The sequence below is a fragment of the Centroberyx gerrardi genome, chromosome 5, assembly GCF_048128805.1.
Source record: "Centroberyx gerrardi isolate f3 chromosome 5, fCenGer3.hap1.cur.20231027, whole genome shotgun sequence".
In the NCBI taxonomy this organism is placed as follows: domain Eukaryota; kingdom Metazoa; phylum Chordata; class Actinopteri; order Beryciformes; family Berycidae; genus Centroberyx; species Centroberyx gerrardi.
The window spans coordinates 3411341-3438597 of record NC_136001.1 but is presented as its reverse complement, the minus strand read 5'-3'; the positions used below and the strand labels follow the sequence as shown (position 1 = coordinate 3438597).

At 44.1% G+C, this 27257-nt stretch overlaps 1 protein-coding gene across 1 annotated transcript; it reads right to left on the bottom strand.

Moving 5' to 3' along the window:
• Positions 1-3233: 3233 nt before the first annotated feature.
• Positions 3234-27257, bottom strand: optc (opticin). Its single transcript, XM_078283374.1, has 6 exons — positions 27048-27257; positions 23492-23657; positions 12387-12545; positions 9690-9892; positions 8524-8619; positions 3234-3401 (listed from the first exon to the last, which is right to left on the bottom strand). Exons 1-6 carry the CDS (start codon positions 27255-27257, stop codon positions 3234-3236), a joined length of 1002 nt encoding a protein of 333 aa, XP_078139500.1.

Sequence of the window (27257 nt, the reverse complement as noted above, 5' to 3'; positions counted from 1 at the left end):
GTGCCCATCGGAACCATTTGAACATCTACAAATGGATTTCATTGAACTCTCACCAAGCGAAGGTAAGAAATACTGTCTGGTGATAGTTGACATGTTCTCCAAATGGGTGGAAGCCTTCCCCACATCAAAACAAGACGCCAGTGCAGTAGCTAAAGCTCTGGTAAGGGAAATCATTCCCAGATGGGGAATACCACACAAAATTGGCAGTGACAATGGCAGACATTTTATAAATGAAGCTCTACAGGCAGTAAGCAAATTCTTGGGAATTGACTTAAAATACCACTGTGCATATCATCCAGCTAGTGGAGGTGCTGTTGAAAGAGAAAATGGCATTCTAAAAAATAAATTGGCTAAATGTTGTGCTGAAACGGGACTAAGCTGGACAAAGGCACTACCTTTAGTCCTGACACAAATGAGGGCCAGAATCAGGAAGAGAAATGGCCTGAGTCCATTTGAGATTCTTTTTGGTAGACCTATGAACACGGGGATTGGGCCCCAGAAAAGACAGCTCCCCACAACAGAGGAATGTGATGATGAAATGTTGCGTTATTGTGCAAACTTGTCCTCTGTGTTGACTGACATCCACAGACAGGTGAAAGATGCCCTGCCCAGAGAGGTCGAGGGAAAGCTGCACAACCTGAACCCCGGAGAGTGGATCATGGTGAAAGACTCCAGGAGGAAAGGCTGGAAGGCGCCCAGGTGGACCGGACCATTCCAGATCCTCCTAACGACCGCCTCAGCAGTAAAGGTCGCAGAGAGAGCCACGTGGATCCACACCAGCCACTGCAAGAAGGCCCCTACGCCCACGGTGGCAGCTCCAAGTCAGACTAGCTCTCCCTGAGGTTTAAAAACCTACTGAGGGCCTCCGAGGGACGTTTGAGATGCAGCCAACGCCGAGGCCACGCCAGTGGCACCCCTTCAGGAACACCGGCTATGGCATGCGGGGCACACTGCTGTCTCCTAATAATAGCAGTTGTGATCGCAGTGCCCATCATCTACTTCCTTGAACCACCACACCACGACCCACACGAAGCGTAAAACAGCAGAAAAACTGCTCCGCCAGAAAAAATAAATGTTTGAAGACTCTGGCTGGAAACCATGGGGGTTCAGTGCTAACTCCCTATACAGGTACACTGACTTTGACTCAGAACGGGTCGACAGTGCTGACAGTCCTGACTTGTTTCCGCTCCCAGGCTGGATTCCTCCTTATGAGGATGATGATGACGAAGATGATGAAGATAAACTTTAAATTTTATTTCTATCAGTAGCTTGCTGAAACCATATGTTAGCATAATGACAGCATATTCTGCAATATGAAGTAACGGTAACATTTGATTTACGATTGTGAAGGAATTTTTGCCTAATAAACTGCCAAAGGGGGGTTTATTGAATTACAGAAGTATAACTATTGGTTTGATGTATGATACGTTGTGGTTAAACATAATTTTTTCATTTGACAGGTTTGTTTGTACTTGTGTTTACCACTTAAGATGATAATGTTTTATAACAACATTTGACTTTTGAATCCTACTGTTTTGATGATTTATATAATATCATAGCTGCATCTTGAGTTGCAGCCATGGATGTTCTTTATCTACAGTGTTTGCTTCGTAGGTACAGTATGGTTCTATTACTTACTTTTGGTACGTACACTAATGGCTCACCTCAAATTATCAGTGCAGATGGGTACATGAGGGTCATAAATGCATTTTTACCCTGTTTTGTAGCTGTACTAAAGGGTGTGTATTGACTTTTGATGTTGACTGCGAAACTTAAAGGTGAAGTGCTTCAGCGGATTATCAGGTTCATTGAAGGTTTAAGATGAGAGTCAAAAACAAACAAGGTATCATTCTTTTTTTGGAATTATATTTGGTGATTTATCATGTTGTTTGTTGTTTTATACTATGTTGCAGTTAAGGTGATGAGGGGTAAATCTTTTTGAGATGAGGGGTGAATCTTTTTTCTCTTCCATGGTCAGTCAAACAATAAAGCACCCGGAGGAGTTTTTGGTTCATTTCTCATTAGGAGCCCAAGCACAATTTCTTACAACTACGGCTCTGAGCGTTTGCTCCTAGTGTGGGTGATCAGCGTTTTGCTGGTGAGATCTTGTGCTCGGGATGACATGTGATACTCTTACCTGTATTGCCGACTAGAGGTTGGTATATTTTAAATGCAATAAGTTTTTTTTTGTATAATTTCTCATGATTTAAGTGAGCATGAAATGCTCAAAGGGGGGAATTGTAGTGGAAATTATATTATACCATTCTGTTTCTCTATGCATGAAGCACTGTCTTATTTCTATGTTGTCTGCTCTCAGTACATTTCCACTGGCTTGAGACAATGGCTACTGTGTGAAGATGACCCTGGGAACTCTATCTTTGTTTGTTTTATCTTTGTTTTGCACAGATGCACCCTAATCGTAGAATGTTTCAAGTATAAGAATGTGCCGGACTTCTCATGACTCAGCTGTTTCTACTACATGATTATAAGAAGGGTGGACAAAGCTCATTGCTTCGCTCTTTGTCTCACACACTCGTTGGGTAAGCAATAAAGATAACAGAAGGACAACTTCTCATCTCCAAGTCTCTTTATTACAGAAAACTCCCGCCACGCCTGTCTTGATTCTAATCACTCTACCCTTAACCCCTCACTATATCTAACCCCATACTACATCAAAAGAACCACAATACCTCATTCACAACATTACCAATCAGGGTTACACCTATGTATTGGTTTGCCGATGTATCGCGCCGATACTGGCCTTTTATTAACAATCAGATATCAGCCAGTCAGTGATGGTGATTCCTCCATTCTTCACTCAGCAGCTTCAGGGGTGTCAGTCTGTCAAACCTGTAATGAAACCTGCCTTAAGGAGCTGCTAACTCACCTAAAATAATTTCATGGGTCTGGTTTTCAGAGTTTTAGTGCCCATGATGGTCTAAATGTTATTTCGTAGACTTTTCCACCCTGGCAAATCCAGGGGACACACTGGATACTTATTTTTTGGGCATGAAAATGGTTGAATCTGTATTGAATATTGGCACAAAATATTGGCTTTCAACAGCTTCAATCAAACCTTCAAAAACCCTTATCAGTCTAACCCTATTACCAATCCTTTTTTAAGTCTGGTCTAATTGCAGACACAGCTGCAATATAGTAAAACATCAATGGTGTTTCTATTCTCTATTAATATTTATATCTTGTGAACCCTGGAGCATCGTGGCTGCCGGCTCTCAGCGGCCACCAACAGGCAGGCGCGGCAGGCAGACATAGGAATGGGCGAACAAGTTGATATCCAGTGGGTTGCCGTCCAGCCGGATGTCCTCCAGGTTACGGCGAATGTAGTTACGGTCATGGCGGTTACAGAAGGTGCCCTCATGGAGATGCTGGATGTTGTTATTCTGAATAGAGAGATGTGAGTGAGTGAAGTTACTGTTGATGTTTTAACACATTTAAAAGTGTTTGGAAAAAAAAATTAACACTACTCAATTCTAGCCTGTGTTGAGTCCTCTGAACACCACTATGAAATGTTTGAAAACTCTTTCACAGTTAAACTTAGTAACTCTATTGGGCGCCACAGTGGGTCAGTGTTTAGTACTGTCGCCTCACAACAAGAAGGTTGTGGGTTTGAATCTCCACCCCGATCTTTTGTGTTTGTGTGTAGTATGGTATATGATGTAGTACATGATGTAGTATATGATGTGTAGTAAGTATATGGGGTAGTAAACAATGTATATTAAGTATATGACCTAGTATAGGATGTATATGATGTGTATATACTGTATATGTAGTATGTATATGCATGATGTAGTATGGTAGATGATGGTATGTAAAGCCCTTTGAGACTGTGATAAACAGCTATATAAATTGTCTTCATATTCAAACTATAAGGTGTAAATGTAGTGATGCACTTTTAAGTCTCTTAACACTGTAGAGGCAGAATATATAAAATATTTGCATGACATCATGTAAATCGCTGTGGTCATGTTATCGTTGTTGTTGTCGCCAAAAATTATATTCTTGAAAAAATGTGTTTCGCCTGATGGTGTGTCCTTTATTTGTCCCTGGTGTGTGTTGTTTTCCCACTGCGCAAGGAAATTATCACAAAGGAAAATGCACTTAGTAAATGAGAAGGTATATGACTAATGTATAGCCTGACAACTTCATTTTAGAATCAATGGACATTTGTGGTTTGATAAGATCAGAAACAAGCGTTCCGTTCATTATGAGCCAACATTTGAAAAGCTAGCGATATGCAAACAATCCACAAAAAGATGTTATTTTCTTCCCTGGCAGAAAATCAAGGCAAGGGCACCGCCAGGGAAACATTTTTTTTTTAGGGAAAACAAATGTAGGCACAGTTTCTAATGGTAAAATTTCTATGGTTAAAAACATTTCACAGAATTACAAAGATTGAAAGAGGCCTACTGAAAGTAACCTACCTAGTTAACCCTACCCACAATAAATGGAGATAACGCTTGTTTGTGATTTTCCCAGCAAGCAGCACAGCATTGTTTCTGTGCTAGATGTAGGTAAGCTGTTTGGGCTTGGGCAGCCCACACTCAGCCATGTACTGGCCCCAAATGGGCAGCCCACTCAACCCCCATTGAGGGCAGCCCACAATTTGCAAGGCACTAGCCAAAATGGGAGTACACACAATACCCATAGTGGCATAGCTACAAAAAACATTTTTGTAACACCTGGCTTTGAAGAAATGACATACGTTTACCTTGCTTTCTACTCACATTTGGCTCAGACTACTAGCTAACAAAACATTAGCTAATTTAACTGACATGCTAACGCTACCTCACATACTTTTTGCTTAAAAAATGCACAATGTACCTGTGTAACCTTGACATCTGGATTAATACATCTATCGTTAGCTCAATTAATGTCAAGCCAACTGCGCAAGAGACCAAGACGCAAGTCGCTAGACAGATTTTTAAGTTTGGAACAATTTTATTAGTTTCTACCCTGTTACTTGACCAAAGTGCACCGAAAATGTGAATACTTCATTAAAAATAAATCTAAATTTTAATAAGCTATCACAGGGCTGGCTGGGGCCCTACATGTGCTCCCCGCAATGGACCCATGGGGGATTTGTGTGCCTAGAAAACTGTGGGCTGTCCTCAATGGGGGTTAAGTGAGCTGCCCATTTAGTAAGTGCATTTCCCTCGCAATAATTTCCTTGTGCAGTAGCAAAACAACAACACAGACAGGAAAAACAAGGACACACTACCAGGGAAACATATTATTTAGGGAACATACATTTTGGCAATGGTAATGTTGACCTGTCTTGACTTGCTCTATCATTCGTGTTCAATCTTTGTTCAGTGATCTCAGCTGCAGTGCTACCAAATGGATGTTACTGTCATGCATGTCAACAGCATGGTGGTGCTTTTGCAAATACTATAGATCTATACTATAGAATCAGAATCAGAATCAGAATCAGGTTTATTGCCAAGTAAAGTTCACAATACAAGTAATTTGCCTTGGTATGTAGGTGCATACAATAAACATGGAGAAAAATAAGAAAGTAGAAGTAAAAAGCACAACAAGTACTGCAAGTCAAAGTCAAGAACATAAATATAAAAAACAAAAAGAGATATTTACAATACAGAATATGAAAAAATATAATAAAAATTGTGCAATATATCTGCTATTAAAGTGAAATGGAAAAGCTGTACAGTTAGTGCAGGAATGAGCAAAATACTGACCAGAGGAATGTTCACTGTACAGAATGCATAAATGTAACGCATTGAGTCAGATGTGGAGACTGTACATTAATGTAGCGTGTAGTGCCTATGGGGGGAGGGATAAGGGTCCGTGTCAGTGGGATCCCGGGCCTTGTTGATGAGGCCAGCTGCAGATGGGAAGAAACTGTTCTTGTGGCGTGAGGTTTTGGTCCTGATGGACCGCAGCCTCCTGCCAGAGGGGAGTTTTTCAAAAAGTTTGTGTCCAGGGTGGGAGGGGTCATCCACAATCTTTCCTGCTCGCCTCAGGGTCCTGGAGGCGTACAGGTCCTGGAGAGGAGGCAGATTGCAGCCAATCACCTTCTCAGTGGAGTGAATGATACACTGCAGTCTGCTCTTGTCCTTGGCAGTAGCAGCAGCGTACCAGATGGTGATGGAGGAGGCGAGGATGGACTCAACAATGGAGGTGTAGAAGTGCACCATCATCGTCTTTGGCAGGTTGAACTTCCTCAGCTGCCGCAGGAAGTACATCCTCTGTTGTGCTTTTTTGGTGAGGGAGCTGATGTTCAGCTCGCACTTGAGATCCTGGGTGATGATGGTGCCCAGGAAGCGGACGGACTCCACAGTGTTGACTGGGGAGTCTCTCAGGGTGATGGGGGTGAGTGGGGCTGGGTTCTTCCTGAAGTCCACAACCATCTCCACTGTCTCTACAGCGTTGAGCTCTAGGTTGTTCAGTCCGCACCAGGACACCAGGCGGTCGATCTCCCACCTGTAGGCTGACTCATCCCCATCAGAGATGAGCCCAATGAGGGTGGTGTCATCCGTGAACTTCAAGAGCTTGACAGACTGATGACTGGAGGTGCAGCTGTTGGTGTACAGGGAGAAGAGTAGAGGGGAAAGAACGCAGCCTTGAGGGGAACCGGTGCTGATGGTCCGGGAGTCAGAGCAGGTGTGATCCACCTGCAGGTGGAGTCAGGCACACTCAGCTGGGAGAGCTTGTCCTGTAGCAGAGCCGGGAATGATCGTGTTAAAGGCAGAGCCGAAGTCTACAAACAGGGTCGGTTCCTGAGGAGTCCAGGTGCTGGAGGATGAAGTGGAGGGCCATGTTTACTGCATCGTCTACATACCTGTTGGCTCTGTAGGCGAACTGCAGGGGGTCCAGGAGTGGGTCAGTGATGTTTTTGAGGTGTGACAGCACAAGGCGCTCAAATGACTTCATCATCACAGACGTCAGGGCAATGGGTCTGTAGTCATTAAGTCCTGTGGTCCTTGGCTTTTTGGGGATGGGGATGATGGTGGAGGTCTTGAAGCAGGCTGGTACGTGGCATGTCTCCAGTGAGGTGTTGAAAATGTCTGTGAACACCGGAGACAGCTGATCAGCACAGTGCTTCAGGGTGGATAGAGAGACAGAGTCTGGCCCGGCTGCTTTGCGGGGGTTCTGTCTCTTGAAAAGCCTGTTAACGTCCCTCTCCAGGATGGAGAGAGTCGTCACTGTGGTAGGGGGGGAGGGGGGCTCTGAGGTGGGCAGCTGTGGAGAGGTGTCAGGACTGTCCCATTGTCTTTCTAAGCGGCAGTAAAACTCATTCAAGTTGTTGGCCAGGCGCAAGTCGTTAGCAGAGTGGGAGGCTCTAGGTTTGTAGTTGGTGATCTGTCTGAGCCCTTTACAGACAGAAGCAGAGTCGTTGGCTGAGAACTGGTGTTGGAGTTTCTCAGAGTACAGTCATTTAGCTTCTCTCACCGCCTTGCTAAACCTGTACTTTGACTCTTTAAAACTGTCTCTGTCCCCACTCCTAAACGCTTCTTCCTTCTCTGACCTTAGTTGTCCGAGTTTGGCTGTGAACCAGGGTTTGTCATTGTTGTACCTCACCGTGGTGCGTGATGGTACACAGCTGTCCTCACAGAAGCTAATGTATGACGTCACAGCCTCTGTGTACTCGTCCAGACTGTTGGTAGCAGTCCTGAAAACCTCCCAGTCAGTGCAGTCCAAGCACGCCTGAAGATCCTCCACAGCTTCACTGGTCCACTTTTTTGATGTCCTCACCACAGGTTTGCAGAGCATTCATTTCTGCCTGTATGCAGGAATCAGGTGGATCATGACGTGGTCAGAGTGTCTCAGTGCAGCGCGGGGGACGGCGTGATAGGCACTGCTTACTGTGGTGTAACAGTGATCCAGAATGTTCTCCTCTCTGGTCGGGCATTTAATAAACTGTCTGTATTTGGGGAGATCATGGGTGAGATTTCCTTTGTTAAAGTCACCGATGACAATAACTAAGGAATCCGGGTTTGTCCGCTCCACACACAGTATGGTCGGCGAGTGTGCGCTGTGCCTCCTGCACGTTGGCCTGCGGTGGAATGTAAACACCGACCAAAATGAATGAAACAAACTCACGAGGGGAGTAGAAGGGTTTACAGTTTATGAAAAATGATTCCAGATCAGGAGAACAGTGCTGTAGAATCACTGACACATCCTTACACCAACCACTGTTAGTATAAAAACAGATACCTCCACCTTTCGTCTTGCCGGAAAGTTCTGTGTGGCGATCCGTTCTGAAGAGTTGGAATCCTGCCAGCTGCAGCGTAGAGTCCGGTATCGATCCACACAGCCACGTCTCCGTGAAGCACAGAATGGAAGATGAAGAAAAGTCTCTGTTCTTCCCCAACAGTAGCTGAAGAACTTTATTACTCCAAAAGTAAAAAGGTATGGCTCTTGTTGCTACCCATGTATTTCTGAATATACATTTCTTCTTCACTCTTCGTGTGTGTGTGTGCGTGTGTGTGTGTGTGTGTGTGTGTGTGTGTGTGAAAGTGCATGACATGCATGTGCTCATACCTGCAGGTGTAACACTCTCAGGCTCTCAGGCAGTGGTGTAGGAATATAATCCAGTTTATTGTTGGACAGATAGAGGAATTCCAGCTGGCTCATATCCTGTACGTAAGTTAAAAGAAAAGATAAAAGGGAATTAGCAATACATAGATTGGTCAGAAGGGGGGGCTCCACCCCCACCGAATGTCAACTCTACAGTGTCGTGAATGAGCAAATTTAACAGCAATGAAGGTAAAGTCCTTACATTTCCTGTCCTCTTTTCAACATTATACCCTCCCTCTTTTCCATGTTTTCTTGTGGTGTCACTTCAGCCCCATCTGTATTCTCCTTCAGCCCCCCTAAAACATCCATGCTCTTGGCCATTTTCTATGATGTTTGAATGATTGTATGTGATCATATCTATGTATCCACAGATGCCAAGATGTATTATTTGGTAAGAATGGAAGAAGGGTCTTTTCTTGCCTGTTACTGCCAGATAAAACATTCTTTCAGTGCCTCCCCTGCTTTCCCAGACTATAAGTCATCCATATCACTAGGATATAGATTCAACAAACCATATAAACTGTTTTTATTCAACTTTTGGGGCCTTGAAGTGATTCTTTTGATTCTTTACTTAGTTTTAAGTGTAAGATGTGTATAAAATATGCTTACAAAAGCAGCTACATATCTCTTGAAATTTTAGGAGAAAAAGCACTCAAGCACATAAACACTTCTGGGCCCACAATAATTGAGTCTCAATTTGCTTTTGTCAGAATGATGTTGAATATGAACACAAATACAAACGTTTTCATATTATGACTATTATTTTGTTATTTATGAGTGAATTACAGCATGTATTTTTTGTTTTATAAATTATTTACAATACTATGTATACTGTGAAAATCGGATGCAGCTGGTATAAAAACATATAAATTGACCATTTTTGATTATTGTTGTGTATATATTATGAAACTACAGTTCACATCCAAACCATACAGTGGCTGTATGGTTTGGATGTGAACATAATATCATTATTATGTTATCTGATATTAGAAAAAAAGCATATTGAGTAAAAAGAAGAATGAAGATATGAATTTACAGCAGATGAAAATATGAAAAGTTGTGAATGTTATATATTTATATTATTATATTATATACAGTATATATATATATATATATACATATATATTTACCTTGAATCCCTCAGGGTGTACACCACCACTGATCAGCCTATTGTTGCGTATATCAATGCGCCTCATAGTGATTGGCAGCTCAGGCAGGGCCTGCAAGTTGTTGTCAGCCAATAGTAACTCCTGGAGCTGCGGCAGAGGGCGAAACGCATCCTCATCCATCCCTGAGATCTGGTTCCCTGTGAGATCAATGGACTTGAGCTTATCTGAAAAAAAATAAAAAAGATATTAATGTTGATCAAACTTTTCAACAACACTTTCTATGACACAACATGTATGGTGCATTAAAATAAGGAATATAATACACTCAGAATTCCTTTTGAGCCTGCTTGTATCAGCTAATAACACATTATAGACATAACTTGGAATGAAAACAAAACAATGGAAAAAATATGCCTCTAGTGACAAGAAAGTAAGCTGTTAGCTAAATATAAAATGCCTTTTTTTTTGGAGGGCAAAGATATATAAAAAAACACCACCTATGCGTTTCAGCTTACGCCTTCCTAAGGGTGTACAAACATTATATTTAGCTCACAGTTGTGCGTGGGTCTTTATATACTTTCTTGACACTTGAAGTATAGTTTTTTCCATTGTTTCGTGTTCTATTCAATTCCTTCCATGAGCATCCATGACCAAGTGTAATTCTTCACCAGGATAACTTATAATGAATCACACATTGTAGATGTAAAAATTGATATTTGTATATTAGAGGACGTCAGACAACCTTTTAATCTCAATCTCAATGAGACAACTTCTAATACATAACTAGTCATAAACATTCATAAGATGCTTTTACTGATAATTCATTGGAAGTATAAGTTATGCAAATCATATTGGATGGACTTGTTCTAAAGGAATCCCATAGACGTAGATGGTCGAATCTGTAAATTTTTTTTGAGTTTTATTTCCTTTGTGAAAATTATCTTTTGCTCATTTATATGTTCTGCCTGTCCATCAAGGTTATCAGTTAAGGCTGAAGACACACTAGAGGATAATGGGGCCGATATACACCATTTTTGCAACCAGACAAGCAGAGGTCAGGACAGAGATCAGTCAGAGGTTATGTTGATTAGGACCGATGGTCACCAAAGGCAAGTTTGAGGCGCTGGCACAGGGGTGGGCCACTGGTGGCACAGTTGTAAAAGGGGTTGGATTAGAAGGAATCAATGAACAGGTGTGGTAGGGGCTAGCCAATCATGGCCAATCAAATCAACTCCTCTTATCCCCTTGTTGTGCGCTCTCCAAAACGATTCACATGGGAGTGGGAATGTAAGTTCCAGCTGGGAAACTCACCTGGCACACCAGTTCTCAATTGCCATCCAGCTGCAACCAATTAGTCCACTCAGCTTAAAAGCATACCTCTTGCTGTTCACAGTCTGTGACAGACCTTCGCCCGCATCCATGTTTAACGACCTCCAGCAGCACATTGCCTTGAAGGGAACGCTGTGCCTTCCCAGCCATGGCTACCCAGGCTCCAGCTCATCTTTAGGTGTTCACCCCAGAATATCCTATTTCCTTTTCCTAAGGCACCGTGGTTGTATGTCAGTCTTTGTTCTGGTCCCACTTTTGAACAGTTCCTCGCCACATTTGTCCTGCCCTAATCTCACATAGCCACACCTCCGGAAGAGCTAAAGGCATCATTGATTGAGTGTGAAATAGGATTCTCACACAACCTCCTAGAAACAGTACATCTGGTTGGTTTTTCACAGATTAAATTAGTTAAGTTAATATACAAACTTGTTTTGCCAGAAGTGTGTTCATTACACCAGATGGAGTTGATGAAGCCTTTACAGCTTCTCAGCTTGACAACTCTGCAGAACAACAGGGATGTAATGGCAAGTTTACCAACAGGCTATGGTAAAAGTTTGATTTATCAAACTTGCACAGCCTGTGATGCATTAGGCCTATATGAAGGAGAGAAATTTGTTTCTATATCTATATATCGAACTCATTGATGGCAAAACCACAAGCACTGGATACAATGGAAACAAATTTTCCCTCAAAACAAAGTCATAACCAAGCAGAGCCTACCTCAATCATTCATGAGTAATATATAGTTATCGTAGCAATCTCACTATTAGGAAAGCAACTGTCCACACCAGGGATTAATTAAGGCAACCGTTTTCATTGAGAAGCCAGAAGCACATCCATAGCTCATGCCACTATCACATAAATTTTGTTTTGCTAGCTAGCTAACAATAGCAACTTCCTTGTTTTTTATATAACAGTAAACAAATGCGAAACCATCAACTCTTGTATACCTGTTTGTTGTTGTTATGTTTATATTTTCCTTCTAAAACAATACAAATATAAAATATTACAAATATAAATTTCTCCAGCCCCAACATCCCCTTTCAACTGGAAATACAATGAATTACAGAAGCAAGACACTGTTAAAATGCTGTTTCCTTGTGACTTCAAGCAAAATTGTTTTACGTGCCTAAGCTTAATTGTTAGTTAACCTTTTCATGTGACAAACACATGAAATGGTGTGTCCAATTCATGCTATTGTCACATAATTCTTCCTTGCAGGAGGGATGTAATCTTTAAATTATTCATGTCCACAACACCTAATCTGCGTTTGTGCTCATTTCACAAAATGTTGTGAGACTGTGTTGTGTAGTGTGTCATGCAATACGTTCCAAAATTTGTTCAGATTTTAAGTCTTCTTGTGTTTCCCTAGCATAACTGAAGTCTTACTGAGGTTGATGAAGTCTGTGTTCTTGACGTGTCGGATCTTGTTGAAGCGTCCATAGAAGTGGGTGGTGTCTTTAGGCAGCGGTGGGATCTGCTCCAGGCTGGTGTCATCACAGTACACACTGCCTGCTATACACACACACAGCAGGCATGTAGGCATACCTGCACATAGACAGAGGGCAGGGTGATAAGACACACACACACACACACACACACACACACACACACACACACAGCATCCTGCATTATCAGTATACTTTCTCTTCTCTAGTTTTACTTACTTTATTTTGGACAGAAACTAAACTACTGAAAAGTGCACATTCTGTATATACCTTCCTGGCAAGAAAGGTAAAATTAGAGCAATTTTGAGAAAAAAAAATATATTGAGAAGTGTGATACCCCAGTAGTTGGAACACATCCTCCTTTCCCCTTATTTCCCACGGCGCAGCCAAAGGCATCACGAGGCAAATTCAGGTCATGCAGTCAGTCAGTCAGTCAGTCAGTCAGTCAGGTAACACTTAGTGAGATGTCGCTTCATGAGATGGCCTCTAGAGGGTGTCTTTGACTAAGAGATGGCCTCTCGCCTATGGGCTAAATGCCAAATTGAGTCCCATACACTAATAATGCCATATTGGATCTCATACACTGAGCCACACTCTTTGCCATCAATTTACAGACATCCACATCTTCTGCTGTCCTGCAAACCTTAACGGTAGGTAACGTTATTACCTGTGGTATGTGACGTTGGTGGAATAGGTAATTTAACCGATAAACGTGGAATAGGTAATTTAATGCGCTAGCCGAGCATTGCTCCCACACACAGTGAGCCCCACTCTCTGGCATTAATTTACATAAATCCACATCTTCAGTTGCCCTATAAACTTTAACGTTAGGTAACGTTATTACCTGTGGTATCTAAGTGACGTTAGTGGAATGATTTAATCGATAGCCGTGTCTAGGGCTGTCGCGGTGAAGGAATTTCCCCTGCGGTGATTTAGGGTGGCTCAACAGCGCGGTATGCGGTGTATGCGATAAGAAGTCGCCGGATGACGTCACATGCTAATTTGCATATCAATATATATAACCTACAGTCTCCGCTCGCAGTGGAGGGAGGGGGGCTACGCTGTGTGTGGGAAGCGCTGTGATCATTAGACCTCTCTGGATGACAAGCAAGTAGAGCAAACCGGCATCAGCCGTACCAATTTACTGGCAAATGCTTTGGGATTCAACACTTTACCATTGTTCCCCATGGTCAGAAAAAGTCGCCAGATTTGTCGCTAGTCGCTTTTCAGAAATAAAGTCGCCAGGGGGTTCTGAAAAGTCTCTAAATCAAGTGTTTACATGAGCGCTAAATATAACGATTGCATTAAGATGTGTGTTTACATGCTCCACAGTATGTAATCAGAATAAAAGTTTCTGACATGTGCAAAACACCGAATCCAGCACTCTAACATGGGCTTACGTTTTTAAAAGATGGACCTGCGTCGGTTATTTCTTTACTGCTGTTCTTTCTGATGAAGCAACAGTCTTATCAAAACATACGACTCCATAAGTGTCAGAAAAAGACGTTTTGTTTTGCCCCCGCAATAATTGGGTCCATTTGTAATTTTCACTGCTGTAAACCGAAAGAGTCAGGACTTGATATAAAAACGGGTTGCACCGCCTACATCAAGCCCGAGCGCCCCGGGATTAATAACAAGCACATCCATTCGAATCCTCCCGGAAAAAAATTGTAACGTAATTGACATGACTTGCGTTAAATGCGCGAGCATGTGCAGAAAGAGGCGAGATAAAGAAAGTGATCAGAATGAGTGTTTACATGATGAAATTTAAACCACCCCTCCCAAACGCAATGAAATTTCATTCAGATTGGCCAGTTTATTCTGATTGAGGCGTTTATATGAGGCATTTTTATTTTGATTGGGCTACTATTCTGATTATAAGGCTCCATGTAAACGCTGTTGGCGGGAAACAATACACTCTTATTGTTTTCATTATGAATTTATTTAACATTCAATACACACGCATTGAAGTGTAAAACAAGAAGTGCCTAGCCTCATGAAAAAAAGAAAAAACGTGAACATAGCGCAGTTGTGGCGGTTGCTTGCCATCCACCGCGGTTGGCTTGTCTATAGCACGGTATTGCAATATTGCGGTTATTGCAACAGCCCTACCTGTGTCGTAATGCTTCAGTGTATTGAATTAAATTGAACACATGCGCCGTGGGTCTGTACAGGATCTGTGCTTGTTAAATATGGGGACCACCACACATGTCTGCTGATCCCGAGACACTGTCCTGGACATCCATGCAACATTGACGAGGCATGTCAGCCATGACAGCCCAACAATATCTACTGCCTTCAGCATTTCTGGATGAATCTCACCCACCCCTGCAGCCTTGCCACTGGGGAACCTTCTGACTACCTCAGTGACTTAGCCAAAAGATTGATTCCAACCCCCCGGGACACAGGAAATGCTCTTTCGGAGGTGGGAGTTGAAATCAGATCAGAGTTGTTGGGCCAGGCCATGTGGTCAAACAAAGGAAAGGCCTACATGTAAGATTGAAAGCTTAAAACACCGGCCTAACAAGGGAATCAGAAACCTGAACTCTAGCCCACCCGCTGGGCTGGGACCTTAAACAAAGGAAAGCAGCGCCAAAATTCCAACAGGCCCTGAAGTTCACACCTAGGTGCGAACTGGCTGAAACCCAACCTCTGGTCTCTCATTGGACGAGACTCGGGAGAACCCCGGGATGTCCCCATGACGTCACCAAGAGTATAAATTCCAGAGATACCTTTCCTCATCGCCCCTTATTGCGACCCCGTTGCTGAACAAGGTGGTACCTGAAACGTTCGAACTATTCTTTTGTTTAGCCGAGGCGCAGTCTTCAACTCGCGGGACGAGACCAGACTGTTTAGTGTTAACCATAACACTGTTGGATCCAGAAGGATTAGATTAGCTATTTGTGCATCCGGCATTCTAACTCCTTACACGCACTGCCGTGAGTAGCAGACCTGCAGAAGTGGACTGGAAGAGAATACAGCTAAGGACACTCCTTCCCTCCAAGAAGACAACGTAAGGATACGTTTCTTCAACGAAGTCGATTCCTGGCTGACATCTTCGCTGCCTACGAGGAAAGCCAGCTGGCCGTTGTTCCGTGCACGGAGAGATAACGGTCCCGCAGATATCCTGGGAAAACCCCGGATCGATAAGACGCACTCCACCACACACCAATCACTCGAGAGTGACTCCCAAGTAAGAGGCTTTGGATACTAGAATAGGTGTGTTAATTAAGCTTACTGATCAGAAGCTGTATTTGTGCGTATTGGGAAGCGCATCGGACCGCTGCGTCCATATTATGCTGTATGAATAATACCTCAATCATTATGCTTGCTGCTTAATTTGATTGTGTTAATGTGAAGCTGATTTGTGTTCAATTGCATGCCGCTGAGCTTGCATCCATGTTAGTAGCCACCGTATAAAGCCAATATACTGCCTTTTACCAGTTCAAAGACCAGTAACCCGGCGTACTATTTCCAAGTCGTACCCCGAGTTCCTGTGTGGTAAAAGGCTATTGTTGTGTCTCTAGACGGCGAGTAGAACCTCTAGGTTTACCCTGAGTGTTTCCCCCTTTCTCTCTCTCTCTCTCTCTCCCTTACTAACCCCCACACACACACACACACACACCCACATCTCATTACACATTCATTGCTACTTTAGAATTAGATGGTGTTGGTTTAGCTGCCTAACTCCAACTCCATCTTGGTTCCAAAACCCCCTTTGTTCAAACTACGCGGTCACAGCCGCCATCTTGAACTCTTGCGAGACGTCCCACTCACGTGGTCACGTCCGCCATCTTGCTCTCTCTCTCCCTCTCTCTCTCTCACACACACACACACACACACGCACACACGCACGCACCCATACGTGCCATATGCTGTTTGTGCCTTTATGCTTGGTAGTTAGACTGATAGTTATAGTTGTATAATAAGTTGTTGATTAACTGCAGTGTTATTGATTATTGATTGATATTGCTAAAGTTAAATAAACTCCATTATACTTTTAAAGAGGAGTTGTCTGTGATTCCTTGTGCATATGTGTTGCAATAACTGCTGGTTGTGAGGGCCTGTGTACGAATTCACCCTTCACTGTTCACTCATAAATGCACAGTGGTACTCAACCACTGTCATTTGGGGGTGAACAGCCATTCTGAGACTGTATTGAAGGTTCGGTTATTGGTCCCTGATTCCAGGGTGGTGCCCCGTTTATATTGACTCCCGTCAATAATTTTATGAATATTAATAATTTCACAATTATTCATTATTAATTGCTAATAACCAAACCTGCCCCTATCAAAGCCCAACAAATGGTGCCCCGTGTGAGGTCTTCTAATACCAGCAACAAATAGTGCCCCCGTGTGAGGCCTTCTAATACCGGCATTATTGCAATATTTATGCATAATAATCCAGAATTTTGAATTTTGAAATTTTAAATTTTTTTAAATTTTAAAATTTTTGAAATTTTTATTTTTGGAAATTAACATTTTTTGTGACTTGCCAAGCATATAGCCAGTTGTGGTTTGTGGATTGCTTCAGTGTGTACCAGTGGTTGGTAATTGATAAATTACTTGATAATTATTGAGTTGTCAGATTGAGCTTGAGTTGGACATACTCTAACACTAACATAGCTGTTACTTATCAGAGCTACTGAGATCACCTCATTAACGTCCTAATAGGATAGACAGCAAGAGAGTAACTAGCTGTAACACTTCAGCTTACAAACCACAGGTCTAAAGCCTCTCCCCTGTGCGTTTGTTTGGTATCACAGCAACACTCCTTGTCATAACAAGGGAGTGGGCTACTAAACGTGTTGATCAGGAAAGATAACAATGAGTAGCCAAGACCCCTCCGCGTCTGGAGCTGCAGCTCCCTGGGAGGTAGACAATCCAGAACTGCTGGATGTGGTCGCCGGTCTTATTTCCCTCACCCTTGAGGAAAGGAACAACCTCAAGAGCTATACGCTTAACGAGTGTGAGGAGGAGCTAAAGGAGCTCATAGGTTATGTTAACCACCCAACAGCGAGGTCACCTCCGCTCACCAAGCAGGAAGTGCTTGGGCGGATAAACCTCCTTCACCAGCGTAAGGTACAGCTACAGGCTGTAGCGCGTGAAGAGATGTTTGCCCTCATAAGGCAAGACTATCATCACCTGCGTCAACGATTAGAAAACGCAAAATCAGATAACTCTCGGATGAGGAGGCACAGTGAGGATCTGGTCAAGCAGCTCCAGGCTGCCCTACGGCCAGCAGAGACCAGAAGCGAAGAACCTCAGGTCGGTCAAGTAAGTACATTTGCCGACGCCCCTGGTCAGGAAACACCTGTCGCCACCTCTGGTTCCCCAACGGGTTCTCTCTTCGACCCACCTGGTCCAAACCCGGTCAGAGGAAACCCAGACGACCCGGCTGAGACCAGCCGGCTGCGTCAAGAACTTCAGGCCGCTCAAAAACGAGAAATGGTTCTTACCCAACGGCTTGAAAGTGGCCAACCAAGCAACCAGGCCACCCCCGCCAGTCCGGAGACCATGCCCAAGAGCCTGGGAGCTCCTGAAAGCGCAGTCTCTGAGTTCATCACATTGGATAACTATAGAGCACCTCCACCGGCAAGCCGCCAGGTGGAGCTAAGCGCCATACCCCCCTGGGACGTACCCCGGCCCAGCCTCTGCCGCGCCGTTCCGCGCCTTGACCGGACTCCTTCCCCACCGTGAAGGGGGGAGGAAAACACTCAACTCCTGAGTGGACAAAGTGGTTTCGAGCCCTTGCCCACTAGTGAGCCCTACGTGTCACGCAGTTTGCGACTGCGCCGTGATCAAACTCCATCCCCCCCGCGGAGGGAGGAGGAAGAGTACATGCGACTACCGAGTGGTCGAAGGGACTTGGAGTCCCCGACAACCGGTGAGCCTTACGCGTCGCGCCTTTCACGCCCACACCGTGACCGAGCTCCCTCCCCACCAAGAAGGGGAAGAGTTAGTCCTCATCACTATGGCGACCTGAGCGACTCGGGAGCTCCGGATGACTCGGACGGCCAACGGCCGCCCCGAGAACCAGAACCAAAGCCCAGGGCTCTCCCCAGTGCAATCACTCCAAACGTCCCTCATCCACCTTTCTTAACCTTCTTGGGCGACCTTGTCCGCAAGGGCAACGCCTGATGCATATACACCTCCGTGGAAATAGAAAGGTGTGTAAGCACCCTCGCCTTGCTTGATTCCGGTTCCGAGATCAGCTTGATGTGTTCCAACACCTTTGCAGAGGTCGCCAGAGTGATGCTTTCCCTCGGTAAACCACTCCAAGTCGAGTCCTGCAACGTTAGCATCATCAGCTACACTCAGAACAAGTCGCCCATCACCAAATGCTTGCCGATGCTTATGCCTCTTTCGGAGCCTGATCCTGGCTCCGAGTCTTCTAGGCCGCCCGTGAGCCCACGTCCGCCGCAGGCTGGCAGCCTGAACCTGTTTCACAATCACAGGTCTTTCTTGTGCTCGTTGAAGAACACTAACGCAGCACTGTACAGCCCCCGTGTGGTCGAAGGTGTACACCTCAACGGTCTCACGACCCCGGACGCGCTCCTAGCGCCCTGGTCCAAGAAATCCGCCATCAGTCAGGACCTGCACAACGACCTGTGCCGACCGAACCCTCCGCCAGCCTTCGCACAGCGAAGCCACCGCCTCCTTTCAGCAGAGTCACCACAGACTCTCTGTAAGGCGATTGGAGTATGCGCCCTCTCTATCCAGATTGGGAGAAAACAGGTCGAATGCTTTGTGAGCATGGTTCCTCAGCTCTGTCCCCCATTCTTCTTAGGGGCAGACCCTCTTGTCAGGTTCGGCGCCCAGCTGGACACAGTCAACCAGGTCCTGTGGTCCCAAGCTGACGCTGTAAGCTATCCCCTGACCGCTGAACCAGAACATATAACATCAGGGCAGACCATTCCCCAGGCGTGTCAAGTTGCCAGCGAGCTTGATGTGACAATCCCCGCACGAACAGCAGGTGTCCCCATCCGCCTCGCGACTCTTAAAGGGCAGAAGATGCCTGGCACACAGGCATTCTTTCAACCTTTGCCCCATTTCTGGGGACTCCACTTGACAGTCTGCGGCATGCCCCTTCTTGAGTTGAACAGTCGTTCAACCTACCTTCTGGTCCAGATCCTGATCAAATCCTACAAGCCGTTCTTACTCCCAGGAGGAGGGGCAGGCTCTACACCCGAAAGGGGGGAGCTGGCTCCACTCCAATAGGAGGAAGACGCACCCCAGTAGGACCACAAGGGGAGTCGCATGCCCCAACTCACTCCGCCGGCATGCACTTACTCCTAACCGTATCCCCTCCCCCTGGTAATAATCTTTGGTAAAACCCTGTAGGGTACCATAGTCGCGGTGAACCTCCACTCCGCTCTCCTCAACAACACCTTGCATGCCTTAGAGACTCTGTCAAAAGTTGTCCAGGAAGACATAACCTATGGGTAGTTAGAGATTTGATGCAGGACCTCACTAGGGAAGTAAGCTCCTCAGTCAGCAGTCTGAGTGGTGGAAAAAATTCCATCCTATCTGGTCTCCCTAGACCTTGTTGAACAAATCTTAAAATCAGCTACTACCACTGTTGTGCAACCCTCACAGGTACATCTGGCATATAGTCTTGGCAGTGCAATTTCCTATTTTCATAGGCCCTAGGAACTCCAACGACAATCAACAGTGCCCTTCAGCAGCAGCTTCTGGCTGAAGGGACTAAATTGGTGCAGTTCAGTCTCAAACCGACTGGACTCACTACCACATCCTCCTTAGTGGTTGAATCATCACTGCTATTGTCGCACACTTCATGTATAAATACATCCGGAAGCTACAAGCCAGACTGGACTGTTCGTGTCACCACGATTCGCACACCAGTCTGAGACCATCACACTGGCCAGCTCCAATCCTTTCAAGGAGTAAGCCTACTAACCACTAACCACTTTTCCTTTTTCCTTTTCCTCCCTTTTCTTAGAATTCTTTATAGGGATCAAAAGCAGCAAAGGATTGTGTTGGGGTTAATATATATTGCTTACTTAGGATGTGGATGCCTGTGTTTGATGTGTTTGTTCATTGTAGTTAGAAAAGTAAAAACTCTGCCCAGACCTTGCCTCACTGTCTGCCCAGACACCAGAGCCCTCTGTGAACTTGTGAACTCTATGAACTGTATGAACTGTTCCCATTCTCTCCTATCCTCAGGAACATATGGATTGCGTAACCCTCAGGATTACACCTATATGAACTGTCCGGCCCTTGAGTTGCTCTAAAGACTGCGGCCAGCACCCCACTCTTCAGACCAAAGGGGGGATGTTGGGCCAGGCCATGTGGTCAAACAAAGGAAAGGCCTACATGTAAGATTGAAAGCCTAAAACACCGGCCTAACAAGGGAATCAGAAACCTGAACTCTAGCCCACCCGCTGGGCTGGGACCTTAAACAAAGGAAAGCAGCGCCAAAATTCCAACAGGCCCTGAAGTTCACACCTAGGTGCGAACTGGCTGAAACCCAACCTTTGGTCTCTCATTGGACGAGACTCGGGAGAACCCCGGGATGTCCCCATGACGTCACCAAGAGTATAAATTCCAGAGATACCTTTCCTCATCGCCCCTTATTGCGACCCCGTTGCTGAACAAGGTGGTACCTGAAACGTTCGAACTATTCTTTTGTTTAGCCGAGGCGCAGTCTTCAACTCGCGGGACGAGACCAGACTGTTTAGTGTTAACCATAACACTGTTGGATCCAGAAGGATTAGATTAGCTGTTTGTGCATCCGGCATTCTAACTCCTTACACGCACTGCCGTGAGTAGCAGACCTGCAGAAGTGGACTGGAAGAGAATACAGCTAAGGACACTCCTTCCCTCCAAGAAGACAACGTAAGGATACGTTTCTTCAACGAAGTCGATTCCTGGCTGACATCTTCGCTGCCTACGAGGAAAGCCAGCTGGCCGTTGTTCCGTGCACGGAGAGATAACGGTCCCGCAGATATCCTGGGAAAACCCCGGATCGATAAGATGCACTCCACCACACACCAATCACTCGAGAGTGACTCCCAAGTAAGAGGCTTTGGATACTAGAATAGGTGTGTTAATTAAGCTTACTGATCAGAAGCTGTATTTGTGCGTATTGGGAAGCGCATCGGACCGCTGCGTCCATATTATGCTGTATGAATAATACCTCAATCATTATGCTTGCTGCTTAATTTGATTGTGTTAATGTGAAGCTGATTTGTGTTCAATTGCATGCCGCTGAGCTTGCATCCATGTTAGTAGCCACCGTATAAAGCCAATATACTGTCTTTTACCAGTTCAAAGACCAGTAACCCGGCGTACTATTTCCAAGTCGTACCCCGAGTTCCTGTGTGGTAAAAGGCTATTGTTGTGTCTCTAGACGGCGAGTAGACCCTCTAGGTTTACCCTGAGTGTTTCCCCCTTTCTCTCTCTCTCTCTCCCTTACTAATCCCCACACACACACACACACACACCCACATCTCATTAAACATTCATTGCTACTTTAGAATTAGATGGTGTTGGTTTAGCTGCCTAACTCCAACTCCATCTTGGTTCCAAAACCCCCTTTGTTCAAACTACGCGGTCACAGCCGCCATCTTGAACTCTTGCGAGACGTCCCACTCACGTGGTCACGTCCGCCATCTTGCTCTCTCTCTCTCTCTCTCTCTCTCACACACACACACACACACACACACACACACACACGCACGCACCCATACATGCCATATGCTGTTTGTGCCTTTATGCTTGGTAGTTAGACTGATAGTTATAGTTGTATAATAAGTTGTTGATTAACTGCAGTGTTATTGATTATTGATTGATATTGCTAAAGTTAAATAAACTCCATTATACTTTTAAAGAGGAGTTGTCTGTGATTCCTTGTGCATATGTGTTGCAATAACTGCTGGTTGTGAGGGCCTGTGTACGAATTCACCCTTCACTGTTCACTCATAAATGCACAGTGGTACTCAACCACTGTCATTTGGGGGTGAACAGCCATTCTGAGACTGTATTGAAGGTTCGGTTATTGGTCCCTGATTCCAGGGTGGTGCCCCGTTTATATTGACTCCCGTCAATAATTTTATGAATATTAATAATTTCACAATTATTCATTATTAATTGCTAATAACCAAACCTGCCCCTATCAAAGCCCAACAGAGTCCTCAGCTAAACATTCCCAGCACACCCTTACAACCTTTTTGGGCTTGCCAGGTCTGTTTGGCAGCTAAATCCGTCATTTGATCCAACAGTCAAAGTCCTCCCCACTGCAACTTGAAGTCACATTGAGGTGAGCCTCTCTTTCACTGGGGTAAACTCTGTGCAGCAACCAGCCAGGGGCTTGTGAGTATCCCCAAACCCACCTGGCACCTCCTGCACAACAAGGTGACATTCTGCATCCTAAGAGCCAATTTTGGTCATCAGGGTCCAAGAAGCCTGGACCTACCTTGCTCTTACCCTTTACCTGATCAACAAGGAACCTGACGTCTATTCTTTTTTAGGCATTTGGTGGGCCCACAAGGCAGCGGCCTCCCTTGACCGCTTTGGGCTGAACCTGGCCAAGCTATGGGGGTCACCTGGCCACCAGGCACTCGACTACGAGCACCACCCCCAGGTCTGACCAGAGTGGGCCCTGGTATCCTTTATCCGACCCAGGTACTCTTATTATTATCCCTGTTCATCATAGGGGTCTTTCTGAACAGCTATTTGTCTGACCCCTCCCCTGAAACCAATTTGTCATGGTTGACCCTACCAGGAGCCAGATACTCCAGACCAGCTCTCAGGATCCCATCCAGTCAAGTCCAGTCAGACAATACAGGCCAGCTGCTAAATAGATTTTTGTCTTATTGCAATTTTATACTTTCACATTAATTTCTTGAATTTTCATTCCAATTTGTAAGGAAATACACCTTTTTGTAGATTTTAGATGGAAATCTCAAATAAATGTATTTTGAATACATTTTGTAGCACACGAAAATGTGTAAAAAGTCAAAGAACTTGAATACTGTTATAGCCAAGGTACATGCACACACATTCAGTCCTTCCTTTGACCTACCCAGGCCAGTCTCAGGACCAAAGAGGCCTGGTCCCTTGAAGTCCATTGTAACGGGGGCCGGAGGCAGGGTGGGCTCAGTGGGCAGGGTCACCTTGTCCTCCTGGTACTCGCCAGAGGGCTCATTGGCCGGTGGGGGGGTCTCTGGCGCCACAGTGCCCACCTCAATCTGCCCCCCAAGGTAGCAAGACAGGGATATTACAGTTCAAAACAGATTTTTTTTATTTATGAGGACATTTTTAATTACGCTGTAAAAAAAAATAGGCAAAATTTCAATTTTTCATGATTTAATAGCAATTTAAAAATCCCATCCACATTGCAGAGGAAAAACAATCAATTGTTAGATGAGAAATTTGGCCATACACAGATGAACACAAGGACAACATTCAAAAAGAAATTAAAAAAGAAAATACTAAAAAAAAAAAAAAATAATAAAGAATCAAACAAAATCTGACTAACAAATTTTTATCAAACTACTTAGTTATTAGCTGAAGTTATATGAAAATGGGGCCTTTCAAAGGAAAAACATTAATGCTTTTCTGAAAATATAATTGATTTGTCTTTATATCGGTTGTTTGCCTTATGAAGATCGTCAACTGGAGGTCATAGTTTACCCACCTTTTTATTTACTGCTACATCACTGATCACTTTCCAGGAGGGATACATTTCATGTAGGTGCTCAGGTAGCCATTAACATTACGTAGACCTCCCCTGGTAATAGTATTGCTGATACTTAGAGTGTTAAAGCCTATTCACATCTAGAACGATAACCATAGAGATAACTGTAACTATAAAAAGATTTAAATTGTTCTAAGTAAATAGAAAGTTTGTGTTCCTACTACGATAACTATAAAAACATCCAAAACGATAACTCTATTCGATCTCAGAGTGATTTTTTGGATGCAGACAAAATGATAAAACATTTTCAATCAATCAAAGTTGTATGACAGTAGGGGGCAGAGAATTCGGTAGCTCACTGCAGTGATGCTTTGTTTGCTGATGAACTTATCACCAATATCATTGTAGTGTGAATGCTTCAGCAACAATGTATCCTAGTGTAGTGTAATGTATAGTTTATAGTTATCTTTATAGTTAGGGATGCACCGATCCGATACTGATATCGGATATCGGTCCGATACTGACTCAAATAGCTGGATCGGGTATCGGTGACAATGGGGCCGATCTATTCAATTCAATTCTATGTTTATGTCTACGTGCGCATACTACGTCATGCGTCAGCAGCGCGCCGGTAGACCCGGCCATTTGCCTTCGGTCCGTCCGGTGGCTCCTCCGGTCCAGTAGCTCCGGAGGATCCCGCCTGCCGCGCGCAGCGTCTCACGCACTGAATTCTCGCTCATGGGGCGCGAGCCTCCCGCAGCTAGCATCCAGGCTAACAAGCTAACCTGGCGCCCAACCCTCATAACAGAGCCGGGGTCGGGGTGAGCTGACCGGGGGTCGGGGTGAGCTGACCGGGGGTCGGGGTGAGCTGACCGGGGGTCGGTGCTGATGCTCGGTAGTTAAAAACACACCTGCATGAATACTTTGTCTCGGTTATATGTTTAAACTCTCCCGGGTCACCGCGCGGCCGAGCAGGCTGCCATTTAACCTGCGAGGTAAAGTAGTTTTCCACCAATTATACAATCGGCGCGTCCAGCCAGACTCCATTCATAAATCCAAGGTTTACGGGGACTCGGCTGTAGGTCAACGTTGTTTCCTGCCACAACATGATTTAAAGTGTTTTCCCTGTTCGTCAGGTACTGCTGCTCCATTCGGCCGACACATAGTCAGACTAACATACCTTGATGTTTTTTCTGAGGGCTGTTTCATAAAGCAAGATTACCAGTTAAGCCAGAGTTATTTCAGTAATTTAGACTTATTCTGCATATTTTGAATGTTTTGTTTTTACCAAGTTACTTGTTTATACTACTTGTGTGAATTGTGATTTAATTTATCAAGTTTGTTTGCACTAGTTTGTGACTTAATTGTGATTTAATGTTTACATTTTGTTCTCATTTGATGCAGTTGTATTGTTTTATACTGGAATTTTAATTCCTGACCAATTTGTTGCTGCATTTAAAAGGTTTACACTTGAATTGTAATTCCTGTTAATTTTGAAGATGTTTTACCAAGTTGCTGGAGCACAATTATTTATTATTTTAATAATAAATAACAATTGAGTACATTTATATCTATGTATTTATTTGTTACATTTTGTTTTACAAAGTTAGGAAAGCAATGTTAAAGTCAAGCCTGATGTTGCTTTATACATAAAAGAATGATCCCAGTCTCTTCCACACAGTGAGGCATAGCCTACAGTTTATTAATTAAACACTGGTATCGGATCGGTACTCGGTATCGGCCGATACCCAAAGCCCAGTTATCGGTATCTGGACTGAAAAAGTCGGATCGGTGCATCCCTATTTATAGTTATTATTACCTCCGCCAAGGAGGTAATGTTTATACCCGCATCTGTGTGTTCACAGTAAAGACAGTCCAACTACAGTTTTTTTTACAATTGCCTCTACTCAATTTTCATAATATAGTTTCAAAATCCAAAATTCTTAATGCAAAATTTGATCACGTATAAAAAAGTATCAAATGAGGCAGTACATCATGCAAAAGGTTCATCTTAACATCAGCCCTTGCTGCATTATCATTACAGTACACAATCCATTAAAGTGATCATCAAAATAAAGAGGATCAACACTGATAGCTATTTTTTTTAATTTACTTATTACAATGATTTATTGTTTGGTATGAATTCTCACAGGAGAAAAAGATCAGTTGAAAATGTGGCTGAAGCTACATGCAGAGTGGGGGGCTGATTTCCCATCAAGTGACAATGTCAGAGTTGATATGATGACAATTAGTTTAACTACTATGACACCAGCATGATCTCATAAAATGTAATCATATGAGCACGTCTGAAATGCAGATTATTTGCTGTGGACATAAATTTGAAGATTTATTTGGAGATTACATTCCTCCACCATGAATTGGATTCTGTGACAATAACACAAATTGGATTCTGTGACAACAGCACGAATTGGAGTAAGTAAAATAACTTTTGTTAAAGTTAAGGTTATGGTTAAGATTTGGCAACTAAGGGTTAGGGTTAGTTGGTTAAGGTTAGGGAAAGGCTTTGGTCATGGTTAAATTAGAATTGTTTTTGCTAAAAATTAAAACTTTTTAGACTCACAGTAGAAATCTTCTTTGTACAAACTGGGAATTGAACCCGGGTCATTGGGACTGAAGGCAAACGCATATGTCCATCCACCACCCCAACCACAATGCTCTTACTCAACACTGCACTAGTTCTATGTCAGAGTACTTCTTGTTTGTAGTCATGTCCCTTTCAAGTAACCCTTTTGTGCTGGGAACAAATCATTTTTTGTGCATGGAGTATATTTTAAGGTACTTATTTCATGAAATATCAGGAGATCAGGCTGTAGACACCCTCTCTTTTTTCTGTTCCAACTGTGGGAGTGTTACGTCAGGTAAAACCAGAGTTGAACTATCTCTAGAATTTAACATAATTCCATCCCTTCCTCCCCCTCACCTCTTGATCCAGGTCATCATAGTCATAGCTCTCTCCATAATTGTTGAGGTCCAGGTTCTCCCAATCCGTCTCACCGTTCAGATCGTAGTTCTCCAAGTCAAAAGCTCCATCATCGGGCCCCGGGTCACCTTGAGGGGCCCCCATGCCAGGACAAGGGCTCAGGAACACCAGGGCCAAGGCCAGAGTAATCGCCAAAGACTGCAGTGACAT

What these genes read in the sequence shown, in the direction of transcription:
- optc (XM_078283374.1), bottom strand. Translation starts at nt 27,257, where the DNA reads ATGTCACTGCAGTCTTTGGCGATTACTCTGGCCTTGGCCCTGGTGTTC. An exon ending in TGGTCCTGAGACTGGCCTGG is followed by an intron (nt 12,546 to 23,491) that starts GTAGGTCAAAGG and finishes GTCTATGTGCAG; the next exon opens with GTATGCCTACATGCCTGCTG. An exon ending in TACACCCTGAGGGATTCAAG is followed by an intron (nt 8,620 to 9,689) that starts GTAAATATATAT and finishes ACTTACGTACAG; the next exon opens with GATATGAGCCAGCTGGAATT.